General features: G+C 36.6%; 1 protein-coding gene across 3 annotated transcripts in view; it reads right to left on the bottom strand.

Moving 5' to 3' along the window:
• Positions 1-14,865, bottom strand: part of TOP1 (DNA topoisomerase I) — a 54,827-nt gene that overhangs the window by 15,095 nt on the left and 24,867 nt on the right. The window contains exons 4-11 of one of the 3 annotated variants that reach the window (XM_087889176.1): positions 12,233-12,368; positions 10,603-10,661; positions 9,743-9,820; positions 9,087-9,162; positions 8,496-8,596; positions 4,449-4,474; positions 2,242-2,363; positions 1,420-1,542 (exon numbers count right to left, since the gene is read on the bottom strand). In XM_087889176.1, coding sequence (XP_087745302.1) covers positions 1,420-1,542; positions 2,242-2,363; positions 4,449-4,474; positions 8,496-8,596; positions 9,087-9,162; positions 9,743-9,820; positions 10,603-10,661; positions 12,233-12,368 — 721 coding nt within the window. Of the gene's footprint in view, positions 1-1,419; positions 1,543-2,241; positions 2,364-2,459; positions 2,579-4,358; positions 4,475-8,495; positions 8,597-9,086; positions 9,163-9,742; positions 9,821-10,602; positions 10,662-12,232; positions 12,369-14,865 lie in introns of those variants that run through there. The other 2 variants (XM_034413929.3, XM_087889177.1) reach the window with 2 other exon arrangements.

The following is a 14,865-nucleotide window of genomic DNA, read 5'->3' on the forward strand; positions in this document are numbered from 1 at the left end:
TACACCTGGGGAAACACCCAGATCTTCATGAAACGTCCACAAGATCAGGGCCAAACTCGATTGCAGAAAATACGACTTCAGCAAGAGTGGTCAATGCCTGGAATGTACTACCTGACTCTGTTGTTACATCCTCAAACCCCCAAAACTTTAAGCTTAAACTGTCTACCGTGGACCTCACCCCATTCCTAAGAGATCTGTAAGGGAGCATGCATAAGCTCACCAGCGTGCCTACCTTCCTTGTCCTACTGTCCCCATTTATTTGTACTCATTTCCTGTGTTCATGTCCATGTTTATACTTATACCTGTTTTCTTGTACATGTTTGACAAATTAAATAAAATAAATACAAATAAATGAATGAATCTCAGGGGATATGTTATTCCAAAGAGCAGATGATGCTAAGGAAGCCTATCTCCTGGGTCTTTCTAGATGGCACCGCTTAACAGATGGTCTAAAAGAATTTGTACCCTTCCAGGTCAGTGGTGGGTTTCACTTACCCTGTTTCCCCGAAAATAAGACATCCTCTGATAATAAGCCCAATCGGGCTTTTGAGCGCATGCGCTAAAATAAGCCTCTCCCTAAAAATAAGCCCTCCCTGAAAATATTTAAACAGAGAGCTGGAAATCAGGTAAGACAGCAAGAGGAACCCCATCTTGATCCACGCGCCCCAAAATAATAAAACCTCCCTGAAAATAAGGCCATGAGCTTATTTCAGGATTCAAAAAATATAAGACAGGGTCTTATTTTGGGGAAACATGGTTACCTTTACTACTAGTTTGTGCATGCCACTTCTGCGCATGCGCAGAGCGTATTTGATAACATCGGGAGGGTGGAGCTTCCCGCCGCCGCTACTACCGATTTGCCTGAATTGGGGCGAACCAGTAGCAACCCACCACTGTTCCAGGTCTAATGGGCTGTGCAGAAACAATTGGGGAAAGGTAGTCTTACAAATAACCCGGACCAATGACATGAATGGCTTTTTAAGTGATAAAAAAGCACTTTCAAGTGTATCCAGAAACTTATTGAGTGCCGGGCAATTCATGGAATCATAATGTAACATAGGCCTATTATGGTATTCCACTACGTTCTAACCAAGTGGTTTTTAAGAACAGCTCCATATACAGTGCATTACATACAGTAAGGCATAAGCAATGAAATGTTTCCTGGTCCGAAACAAGTCACAAGACCAATATGTACAAAAGCCTTTGGGGCCATAATTACCATCTATTCCTTAAACAAAACCTGTGGGTCTAGGAGGACCCCCAAATTGTGCATGATTTTTATCTGGCGTGTGCAACCCCACTAAGAACTAGTGCAAATAAAGACACTTGTAAAATCTGATATACTAGAACATGCAGTGTAGCTGGAGAGCATTCCAATTATGACTTCTATTTTTAGAGCCTAATCCTAAGTAAAGATACCTGCTTTTCGTCCTTGGTCATTTGCTTTCTAGCTTCTGTTTGGGCCTTGAAATACTGACTCATATGACCAAAGTCACATTTGCTGAGGCTGGTGATGGTTCCCTTCTCTTCTGAAGTCATTTCCTGCAAGAAGAAAATAGAAGTATTATTAGTTAAATGAGATAAATAAAAGAATGTAGTTGTTTATTATATTTATATCCTGTCTTTCCTCCATGAACTAAACTCCAACTTGAATGTCAAAGTAGGAGTAGGCATATAATAATAAAAACCATCATCTCTTTGGAAATTTCTAGAAATCATGTTAATTTTAATAGCCAAGACTTTTTAAGAAAACTAACAAGAAACAAATTCGCTGTCAGTAACAAGCACCTAGATTCCTTCTAAATTGAACTACTAAAAGACACGTGAAACCAGTGTTTAAGCTTTTATAAATTTAAGTTTTATAAACATATAAATGAAGCTGGATCCAATGCTTTAAGGCTCTACTAGAGCAGAGTTCCCCAACCTTTCCGGCTTTGTGGACCGGCGGGTGGGGGGGGGGAGGGGAGGGTTCTGCGTGAGCGCTGGGCAAAATGAAGTGTGCGTGCGTATGCCTGCTGCTTGCGGAAGTGGGGATGCGCACGCACATGCTCACCTGCCACTTCCGTGGCCCTGTTTCCAATGGCTCAAAGTCCGTTAGTGGGCTGTGGCCCGGGGATTGGGGACCCCTGCATTAGAGAGAATTTTTGATCTACCAAGGAGGAGACATCTGTAAATGTTCATATTTTTAAAAGGACGAAGAAGCCCACCACAAACTATCTTTCCATAAAAAGCTGTTCATACCTTTCTCCAGTCTTTAAAGAAGTTTTTCCTGAAGATATCCTTTGTAGTGTACTCATGATCAAGCATTTTTGCAAAGAAAGTTGCAACCTCTTCTGCTTTGGGACTGAGTTTCATGACTTTACCTGCACAAAGAAAAGTAGGCATGAAATAACAAGGCAACATTCTAAAGATATTCAACTTTCCAGCTACTCTTAGAAAAGATCCAGAGGCACACTTACCAGCAGATAAACAGTGCAAGCAGAATAACCACCCTGTAAACAAGCTATTTTGTTTCAAAGGAAAATGACAAATGTCTTCAGTTTTAATCCCAATTCTATAGTGGTCGGTGTGACCTCAGAATGGGTCACTAGTTAGTCAAGTCCAGCTGAGAAGCAGAAAAAACATCTTGTGAGATGGTCTGGGATTGATTTGAAGTGCACAGAATTCTTTGTGAGATTAGTTGCATCACTGCCTCGCTGGCTTGATGAAAGCCAGAAAGGTGGCATTGGAGGCTAGTTGAAAGTAGAATTCAAAGTACTGGATAATTATCAATCTTCAACCTTCCTTTGTTTTAGAGAAGGCGGTCTTCCTTTGTTTTAGAGAAGATAACTGTAATGGAATGTGTGGATGACCTTGGGGCAGAGGAGAAGAGATGCTGCTTAGGAAACAATCAGATGAGAGAGGCAGGAGCCCCCCAGTGGGTTAACAATCAGAGAAAGAAACTTAGGATGGACCTGCCATAACAAATCAATTAGTTAAAAGTGGCAGTGGAAAGTTTGTATTTTCAGATTTGCAAGATTGATGTCAGCTCTCCCAGGTAAGCTAGACAAGAGACACAAATAGATGAACTAATTCTACTTTATTGTAAAGCTACATTAACAGAATCTTGCAAGGTTGAAAGTACAAACTTCCCACTTGCACTTTTAACTGCTTGATACCACTTGTGTTCTTGGTTCTTAATTTTTTCTAATCCTTGTTAATTTTAATCTTTTTATATTTATTATTTTAATGCATTGTAAGAGGTCCAGCCACTTTGTATAGTGAGATGGGCATCATATAGATGCAATAAATAAAAAATAAATAATAAAAGATACAATCCAACATGAGGAAATTTATCAGTTTTTCCTATTCTGGATTATCGGAATGCTTTCATTCCAGAAAAACTTGGGAGTAAGAAATGGGCTGCAGATTCATAACTATTTTAGAGCATCACACTGGACTAAGGGTGTGTCAAACAGAAGAATATTGGTATTTCTAAATTCACCAGCGAAGAACGTGTTGTTAAAGGGCTGACTTCTTCACATTTCAGCAATTTGTTACTGACCCATTTCCCCTTCACTCAAGAATATAATAGAAGCTCAACAGGAAATCATAGATATGTGGAAAGGCAGCTTCTTCCATACCTAAAAGGGTATGCAATTGTTGCACTAATATACAGTATATCTCAGTGATGGCTAACCTTTTTGCCGTCACGTGCCAAAAGCGGAGGGAGCGTGTGTGTGTGTGTGTCGTAGGTGCATGTGCCCACATCCATAATTCAAGCAAATGGAAAGTAAACAAAATGCAAAAGACATTCAACTATTTCTTTCCTCCCTACCCACAATAACTTGATATATAAATTAATTTAACAATAGTAATAGAATAACAATAGCATTTAAGCTTATATATCATCTTATAGTGCTTTATAGCACTCTCTTGGTAGTTTACAATACAGAAGCATTATTTTGCATACTACCCCCAACAATCTGGGTCCTCATTTTACCAATCTCAGAAGGATGGAAGGATGAGTCAACCTTGAGCCCCGTCAGGATCAAATTCCAGGCTGTGGGCAGAGTTTGCCTGCAATGCTGCACTTTAACCACTGTGCCACCAATTTAGTAGGCTGAAGTATATATCAGCATCATAGAATTTACAATCCTGGTACCCATGTTTTCTTCTGTAGTGTACCTATTTAAGCCCCAAAACAACATAACCTATAATGCAATTTTGGCCCCTTTCCTTATTATTATAAAATCCAGATAAATACTGATCAGTTGCAAGCAAAACCATTACCATTTCTGCCCATGAAAACTCAGCTTTAGGATACTAAACAGCTGTTAATTCTGCTCTTCTAGAAAGCACCAGTTTTTATAACTTACCATCATAGTAGAATTTGACATTTTCAGGCAACGGTTCATATGGGGGAGCAAACACAGGACCCTTGTGCTCCAAGAATTTCCATTTAATACCTTCAGGATAGCGTTCTTCTTCCCACCTTTAAAACAGAGGAAGAAATGGAAAATAAGTAAGGCTAGTATCCATCCAGCTACTGCACATAAATCCAGAATGTACAAAGCAGTATCACGGCATTCTATCTGAATATCTAAATTGGTGAATTGGATCAGAGTCTTTCATTGTTCTGTTGTGCCTAAAAATATATCTAATAATGTTCTTCACTTAATTTCTTGATTTGCCTTTATGTCATATCATTACCGTATTTTTAGGAGTATAAGACACAGCTTAGTTTTTGGGGAGGAAAATAGGGGAAAAAAAATCTGCCTACCAGGTATTCATCTGGCTAGCGTCCTTAGTCTGGTTAGCGTCAGCACATTGGTTTGCTGGTTTTGAGTGCGTGCGTGCGTGCGTGTGCTTTTTATCCCCTGCTTGGGGATAAAAAACAGCTTCTAAAGCACAACCGATCTTTGGAGACAAGCAATGAGAAAAGCAGGCAAAGCACGGAGATTGCTTCACTCGCTAGCACCTCGTTAGGGCTGAAAAAAACTTCTAAAGCACAGCTAAGAGTCTCAGGGAGCAGGCAAAGCATGGAAGATCGCTTCGCTGAAAAAAAGCTTCTAAAGCACAGCTGAGAGTCGGAGGGATCTAGCGCCTTGTTAGGGCTGGAAAAAAAAAGCTTTGAAAAAGCTACAGTTGGAGTATATGACACACCCAAATTTTCAGCCTCTTTTGGGAGGGAAAAGTGTCTTATATTCTGAAAAATACAGTAACTATTTTTCTGTACAAATGTTAAAATTACTTAATAGTGAAGGTATTTTATAAAATAAAGAATTTTTAAGATAATAGGCAATAAATCAATGACCACTACTATATGAAAATACAAAACAGGTAAATAAGGATAATAGAACAAAGCTGAATTCATTCTTGCTAATACTCCTAAATTACATAAAATAGCACTTAAAACTTACAAACCTATAAGTAACATATAATTCATATTAATATAAAATCCCATATTAATATAAATTTACTGTATTTCTGCATTAAAATGTAAAGTGAAACCTTTCAGGAAACATCCGATGAATTACCCCAAATTACAATTTTTGAAAAGTATATAAAATGGGTAATGGGTTACATACTTTGATGTCTGACCAAGGAATTTCAAGACCAAGTTTCTGAATTTATATGCCAAGAATGAAACTGAGAATCAGTTTTAGATCACATTAGAACATGTATAAAAGTAATGCACTAATTTTTAAAAATGGGCCCAACAGAATTCTATTAATGAACATTAATTTATCTAGTACAGCATCTATCCAATAGGATCACAGTATAATTTCAGAATATCTTATATATGTGAATGCCTTCACCTAGGCTACAGGAAGCTCTAAATGTTGCACAAGTGTATATTCAGATGCCCGTTGTCTCATGGTTTATTACAGAAACAGATTTCAAAGATCATTTAAAATGTTAATAATAGCAATATGTTATGCAAAGCATGACACAGAGAAATTCATCTTGGGGGAGAGGTTTGCCCATTGAAATAAATAGTATGTAAAGGTCTTTATTTTGGCCGGATCATGGTGTGCAAGCCAGGAGATGCATTCCTTTAAAATCCTTTTATTTGGGGCTGTTGGAGCAAACAGCACTATTGACATCAGTGAAGGATGTGGGACTAGAAAGTCTCAGGTGTTTTTGATTTGGCGAGAGGTTCATTTTTCATTGGGTGTGATGCGAGAAAGATCATTTTTACCCTCTTGCCTTCCCATCTCTCTCCCTTGCCCACAAAAGATAGAAAATATCCTGTCATTTCTCAGTTGTTTTGCCACTGGAATTTGGTGACATATTTTAGAGGCACTGGGCATTTTGCTTGCAAAAAGCACATTATGTGAAACAGCCCTAAGTGTGTTGATGTAACTAGAAAAGCCCAGACTAACAAATGCACCAGAAACAAACATTCTGCATTAGAATTAGCTACTGCATAGAGCACACTAGCAGGCAGGAAATACGAACAATTGCAGCACTAATCATAATGCCTGCATTTCAGTAAAGAATAGCAATTATGATATAGGATAGGATAATGGTCACAAAACACAAGAAAAAAGCCACAGCTCTAGAAAGAAACAAAGATACTGCTTAGATTATTTCTCATCTACAAATGTATATATCCCAAGCATCCGTTAAACATAAAATTATTATATATTAGCTTCAGACAAAGCAAAAATAACCACTATAAAACAATCACATAAGACTGCATCTCAAAAAGCAGCAATAAAATGGAACAGACAGAAAACAAGGCAACAAAGAATGCTTTCCTTATTAGTCCACAGTAAGGGATCAGGGGTCTGTTCCATTTTATTCCATGGAATCACAACCGGGGTGAAATGCTACCGGTTCGCACCAGTTCGGGAAAACTGATAGTGATAAAAGCTACTGGTTTAGGTGAACCGGTAGTAAAAAAAAAAGTTACCGGTTCATCCGAACTGGTATTTCCGATGATCAAATTGTGCCGCGCCATTTATATTTGCTAGAAAGAGAATCTAAATCGCACAGCACAGCAGTTCCCCCCCTCGCTGTTCTACTTACCTTGTTAAGCCTCCTTTTTCCACGCAAAGCACGCATTGGTGCGCACCGCGCATGCGTGCACAGTATGAGTTTGTCACGCACTGCGCATGAAGCAAGCCGGTAGCAATCCGTGGAGAATTTCACCACTAATCACAACCAACCATGACTGATCAGGTTCTTTATACCCCCCTCCATCTTTATAACCATATCTTAACGTTCTAAGCATACCAATACTAGGCACAATCTAGCTCTCAGAACTGAAAATGGGAGCATATATTTAAAGTTCAGTAAGTTACATGACAATGTGTGTGGTGAGTGTGAATGAAGAACTACAAGGTATGTGAATATAATGCCAATACATTATTCTTGAGTTGCTATTATTTTTGAAATTTAAAAAAACCCTCTTAATGAAAACTAAACCGATAGTTTTATATTCTAAAATATGTTTAAATAATCTCTTTAAAGTTATCACTTGTTTATCATTTGATAATCCTCTCATTGGGGAATTTTATTTCTAAACACTGAGCTGGTTAGCTGAAACAACTAAAAAGCAAACTCTAAAGTTATTTTGTAACAGGAAATAAAATGAAAAAGAACAAATACACATTTTATATTCAGTATATAAAAATGGGTGGTATGCAAATTTAGTTTTTTATCCTTAATTTAATCAGATGATAAATAAGCTAAGTATTCTTAACCAGCTAATGCTCTTAGTTTCTAATAGTTCAGTTATAGTTAGGGATGGGGCTGGTTGTATTGTTTTAAAGGCCAACATTCTGTAAATCAAAAAATAAAGGGATTTCATAAAATAATGGGGAATATCATACTAATTTCATCTCACTGAGACAGCTTCTAGTTCTCCAAACTTCATAACTGGGATTGAGGCTAATAACAGGCTCTTTAGAGAAGCCATTAATGAGCTCATAGCCTTAAAGATGAAAGACAAGTCCTATGAAAGGAAGACAGAGGATGAAAGGGAAGCGGAATAGCTTTGCAGCTTCAAAAGACAGAGAAAGAGAGAAGGAGGGAGAAAATGACAATGTTGTGAGTTATCAAGACAGTGCTCTGGACCCCAAAAAGTCATTGTACATATTAGGACAAGCAACAGCAATGTTTATAAAGTCAGGCTGTAGACACTTGAATCCTAGGCCCAGCCACCTGGCCAATGATTCTCTCCCATGTTGCTGAGAGAGTTCCCTGGATATGTGATGGCATATTTATTTGGTTACTTTATACTGGTAAAGATATATAGGAGTAACAAATGCATACAAACTGGGCTTTAACAATGTTATTTGAAACAAAGGTAGTTTGCAAGGATAGAAATGTAAGGTAAATAGTATTAAAGAAAGTTAGCTATATTTCCTTTCCTTTTTCTAGTCTGTTTGTTTTGTTGGATTATTATTTCTTACTTCTTTTCTATGCTGTGCATAATATTGATCAATATGAAAGAAAGAAATTTACATGATGGACATGTATATACAAATACATGTAGGTGTTACCATTTCCATTTTTGTTCCTCTTCTTTTTTTGTTTTTTTCTTTCTCATTTCTCCTTCTGGGGGCTTCTTATCTTTGCTCTTTATTTTCTTCGGTTTAATCTCCTAAAAAGAGATAAATGAAAATGTACCACGGTAACACAAGATTCTGTTACATTTTAAAAATTAGTGTAAAATGAGATCCATCTGAAATATTCTTAATAGAAAAGGAAGTTTAGCATGCAAGTATTTCAACTGTTTTATACACTGGGACTTTGAGAAAGTTTCATCAAAATTAATGTCAAGATTATTATGAATAATTATTTTTAAGTGGATATAATAGGTCTGAGCAACATTATCAACACTGCTCAAATTAAAATTTGATTTTCTGAAAGCCCTATCTGTTATATGTATAAATAAAAGAGATAGTGTACAAAGTAAATATGCTATATTCATATTGCATCATCTACAAATTTAATTACCTCCATAGTTCAAGCTAAATATAGGGTTCTTACTATATATATTGGCCAACATTTAAATCTATGCTGGGATTAACACTGATCCGCTATCATAAATTGTTGGCAGTCCATAAGATAAAATAAAATGTAAAAAATACCTCTTCATCTTCCTGTTTTCGTTTTTTTGATTTTTTTACATCTTCAGTTTTAATCTTCTTAGGTTTGTAGTCAATACTGAAATTGCAAAACAATTGCAAATAATTCATTTCTTTTTAACCCCATCAGTTCTATTTGAATATTAGTGCTTGAAAAAATTACCCTGCCTCCATTTCAAAAGGTTACTTTTTTGTCTCTCTGTCCGTCCAATCATCCATCTATCTTCCTTCAATTTGTATGGCTGTCCATCTCAGCAAACAGCTCTGAGAAGTAAACATTCTTAAAATAAGGTTGTCATTAAACTGTTGGTTTAATAATTGGTTGTTTTAGATGCCTTTTTCAAGACTATAGAAATTATCCCAGCATCTAACAATAAATATGAAGTATCTATCTATGCTACATCTGTGAAACAGCATACATTTCATGCTTTAGTGCTTGATTCAGATTACTACCCCTCACTGCTCCTTATATTGGTCAACTTTATTCTAGAGAACTTCTGCAAAATAATATGATAATGCAACAACTGGAAAACTCTCTGATGTACTCTGAATTGTAGACCAGATATAAATTTCTGTTCTGATCTTATCAAAAGAGATATAGCTAATCAGCTCAGTGATCAAGGTTCAGAACTGGGAAGACAGCTGAATTTAACACTCACTCATCATCCTCTCGAGGTCTCTTGTAATCTTCTTTATAATAGCCATCATCATCTATTTCTTCCTTTATACGTGGTGGGCTATATATGGAAGGAACACGTTTACAAAAAATAATCATTAAAACATCATCTGGAAGCTGACCTTGCTCACTAAGTTTACCTGCAACAAGAACTGACTCATTATCGTTGCATTCCTATCTACTCTGGAATGAAGCACTTCCAATATTCAATGTTAAAATGGAAACATAAATTCCTGCAAGAATTTCATGACAAAGAACAAGAGAATAAAACCCCTCAACAATAAAACATAAGCCTCCGAGCAAAAGCAAAAGGTAAATGTTTCCCTGTCAGTCGTGTCCGACTCTAGGACACAGTTGCTTATCTGTTTCTTGGCCAAGAGCCAGTGTTGTCTGAAGACAATTTTTGTGGTCACGTGGCCAGCATGGATATACACCAAAGGCGCACAGAATGCTGTTACCTTCCCATTGAAATGCTATGTATTAATCCACTTGCATTTGCATGTTTTCGAACTGCTAGGTGTGGGCAGGAGCTGGGGCAAGTAATGGGAGCTCACCCCATTGCACAGAGCTCTGGTTATCTGACACACTGTTTCAATACTTTTTAGAACAAGTCCTTTCATTGGTTCTTTGCTATTTTTCAGCTTTCTCAGGCCCTGATTCAGGATATAATAGGCTATATCCCAATTTAGCATACAAGTAGGGGTGTGCCTGTTACCCAATGTGAAACACTGTGCTAATTTGCAGATAATATAGAGCAGAATTTTTGTTGAAACAAATTTTATTCTTTTCAGACAAGAACAAAAATTTAGAAAACATGTTCATGCAAAGTTGTTACTTGCCTACCTGGAGAAGCCATTTTCTTTTTCTTTCTTTATTTTCATTTCACCAGATGATGATTTACTCTAAAAGATATAAGTGAGAACTGGGTCATTACACTTTTAAAAAATGATATCAGATTTTTTCCCCCATGGGACTGACAAAAGACCTTGCACCAGAAGCTTTTGTATCTTCATGTGCTGAGAAACTTTTCGATCTGTGAGACTAATCCCAAAAATTGCATTTTTTTCTATTTTCTATGGCATTTATTTTAATAAACTTAAGACATTCAAATACAATGTAAATGCTTGTTTTTATTTTTAAATGTCTTAGGTTTGTGACAATAAAACACATGTTTTTACAATGTTCTAAGCTTACTACGTTTTGGGAGAAAGTAGTGGATGACATTAATGTAATCGGTGAGACAAAAGTTAAATTTTTCAGACAAAAATATTCTCTTCAACTACATATGCAGCATTTGGAATTTGACAACTAGATAATACATTTGGATTCTCCATGGTCTTACTATGGCCAAACGACAAATATTGCAGTTTTGGAAAGGTAAATGTTTGGCCCCTCTCACTTAATGGACTGAATACCTTACCCGTGTTTCCCCAAAAATAAAACAGGGTCTTATTTTATTTTGACCCCCCGAAATAAGCGCTTGGCCTTATTTTCGGGGAGGTCTTATTATTTTTGAGGTGCAGGAAGCGACAAGCGTGGTCACCTCATGGCTGCTGCTGACACAGACGCTTCTCAGCTGTCCATCTCCGAGGACTTGCACGTGCTTCCCAGGATTCTGCACCATGCCATCAGTCCTGCCATACCACTGCAACTGGATGTCCCATCGCCTCCCTGTTCTACGCCATTAGCGTGACAGAAGGGGCGTGGTGGCTAGGGTTGCGGGAGTGTCCGTTAGGTAAAGTTGTGTGGGGTGCATGGGGCATGTTCCCCCCTTCCTTCTCCCCGTCCGGCCTCACCTCCTCAGCTCGTGTTGTTTGCGTGGCAAGCAACCAGAGGAAATGGTGGAGACCGGCTGTGCATGCGGTTAAATATTTTCGGGGAGGGCTTATTTTAGTGCAGGCACTCAAAAACCTGATTGGGCTTATTATCCGGGGAGGTCTTATTTTCAGGGAAACAGGGTAGCTGCACTTGGCAATTATGAGCAGATTGCCTACTGACGTAGACTTTTTATGGAGAAATGTAATGAAATATGGTGCTTATTAATACAAAATGCAGCAGGTAAAATAAGCATGATAATTATATGATTGTATTAAAAATACAGATGTACTTGAATAATCACATTAGATGTAAATAAATAGAATTATATTTATTGGTAAAATTATTTTTTTTCTTTGTTCCATTTTTTCACCTTTTTAAAAGGTACTTTCTATGTATTTTTTCTTTTCTTTGACAATGTATTTTTATCATAATTATCTATTTTCTCCCCTCCCCTTTTGATATTTTAAACAAACAAGCAAAATATTCAACTTCAATGATGTTGTACAAAATTTTTAATTTTCTTATCCTCAGGAACTTAACTTTTTCTTGGCATCCAGAGGTGCAGATCAGATAACTTAGAAACTGAAAACAGAGTAGTTTTATCCCTGACAAAAGTACATTCCAAAGAAGTAATATCCCCATCATAGTACTGTACCTTTTCTTCCTTTCGCTTCTCCTTCTCTCTATCTTTGTGTTTGTCTTTGTGTTTCTCATGTTTTTCTGAACTACCATCTTTATGTTTGGTTTTCTCCTTCTCTTTATGTTTTTTCTCTGAAAACTCTTTGTGTTCACTGTAAGATTTAAGAATAGTTTCAGTCAAAGAAGAGGCAACTGAAAAAAATGACACATTATCAGTATTCAAATAGACTTATCAGCATCTAAAGTCAAGCTTTCAAAAAATTATTGCAATGATTGTATTGAAAGAGGAAGGAATACATTGTCATTAACTTAAACTTTATATTTCTTTTCTAGCAACAGTAAAGCCAGTCTGCTTAAGAAAAATCAATAAAATTCACAAGTAACTGCATTTCTCTGACATAATTGCAGGCATATGTGTGCTTTGTTTAATGTATCTCAATTCAAATGATCTTCAATACAACACTAACTGGAATTCTCAATGGTATAATCCCAGCTCAGTGAGGAGCATGAAAACGTAAAGAAAACAATGCAATTATAACACTACATGTGCGACTCAGTTTCTTTAAATTACTCAATACTTTCTCTTTAAAGAAAAAATGGAGGCACAAACATTTCAGTAACACATCTTTAATTACTCGCCAGGGAAACCCAGTAAATATGTGCAGAGAGAGTCTTTTCTCCAGAGGAATTCTCTCAGCAACTATTTTACTAAGACCCCCCCCCCCAAAAAAATTAGAATTTCCACTAATTTTTAAAGTTGCTTAGATGTTACTTAAATCCTGCTGATTCTTTTAGGATACTTTATACTTCTGCAACTTTTTATTTTCCCTTTTATTTTTTTATCTTTCATACATAATTTTAGTAGCAGCAATACATATCTTCAATATGTACAAAATTATGCTTATGGAGAAGACGAACTAAGAAAAACCTAGTATTACATCCCAATTCATAGTTAAACTGACTATGCTTTCCCAGCCATGGAAATATAATGGTTGAATTAAGATCCAGAAAAAACCAAGTCTAAGCAGTTGGATAGCCTGCCCAAAAGCAAATTTCACTGAAAAGAAAAAAAAAATGTTGTATAATGTTCAGCTGTTATCAGTCACTTATATCAATATATTATGACCTTATGGAGAAAGCAGAAACATCATATGCACAAACTTGTATTTTAAAAAGTTTGCCTCCTTTTGAGTTATTCTCTTTTAAAACAGTGATTAGCTCAGGGTATCAAATTCACATTGTCACGGCAGAGTCATGTGACATATCAGGACTCCTCCCCCCTTTGCTAAACTGGGCGTGGGTGTGGTCAGCGCCATCAGGCCAGTGGGCCGGGAGTTTGACAGCCCTGGATTAGCCTGACTCCAACAAATATTCAATTACTCACAATCAAAGCAAATGCTAAGCAATGTTTTGAAAAAAAACCCCAAAAACTAAAACAACCGGTGATTTAAAGAATTACATAAAAACATGTTGACTGTGAGGAAATACTGTATTATCTAACATTGTTATAACTAAACTATATTAAAAACATATTTCATATTCTATGAAAGACAAGTTTTGCTTCTGTAGTTTTTAACAGAAGTCTTAATGCGGTATTCTGAAATAAATGCAATAGTGGAGAGCACAAGTCAGTAAGCTATGTTCCCCCTCTGATTTATGAAAGCACACAGCTTAAATAAAAATGAAATCTAAAGATTCCCACATTTCTGCTCCAAAAGGCACCCTATGTATTGATTCACAGGAAGGCAAGTACTCTGAATATTTATTGTCATATATTTATTCTTTAATAAAAATCTAATACACACACACACACACACACTAATTTATAAATGGACATATAGGTATTTCTTCCAAAAGTAATTATTTCTATTGAGCTTTAGGGATTATGGAAAAAAGATATATATTACTTTAATGCCTTTGCCAAAGATATATTTTCTTTTCAAGTTGTGATTTAAAAATGAAAACAAATCAAGAATGCCATGAAGACTATATGGCTTACTTTTAAGTCTAATTATCATTCAAGCTCTTTCCAATTATATTCTGAAATTTCCTCTTTCATAAAACATTGAACAGAAAGGAGGCCAAATCTTACTTACCAGATGCCCTCTAAATATGTTGGGGCTACCTATAAAGTTATTGGTTATGTTTTCTGGAATATTAGGAGTTGTACTGTATATAGGTTGACCAGTCCCAAAGTCTAATTACGTATGATTGGTAGAGGAACATATAAGAGTGCCCAACATATAATTAGCAATATACTATATCTTTAGTGGCCCAAATAATCTAACAATATTGTAAACTTCAAAATTCCACATAATGTCTAGAGACCAAAATCAAGTACAGGTAGTCCTCGCTTATCAACTACTCGTTCAGTGACTATTCAAGCTTACAATATGACCCATCTTCAAAATTGCAGCCATTGCAGTATCCCTGCAGTTATGAGATTGTCATTTGTGAACTTCATAGCCAGCTTGCAGCAAGCATGTCAATGGGGAAGTTGGCAGGAAGTTGCAAGTCACAATCATGTGACATTGTGCTTAACGACCCATGCTGAATCGCTTAACTGCAGCCAGAACTGATGTTAGATTAGATTAGATTTATTAAATTTGTATACCGCCCTTCTCCCGAAGGACTCAGGGTGGTGAACAG

This window comes from Pantherophis guttatus, chromosome 3 (genome assembly GCF_059756535.1).
Source record: "Pantherophis guttatus breed Tessera chromosome 3, ASM5975653v1, whole genome shotgun sequence".
NCBI classification, from domain to species: Eukaryota; Metazoa; Chordata; class Lepidosauria; order Squamata; family Colubridae; genus Pantherophis; species Pantherophis guttatus.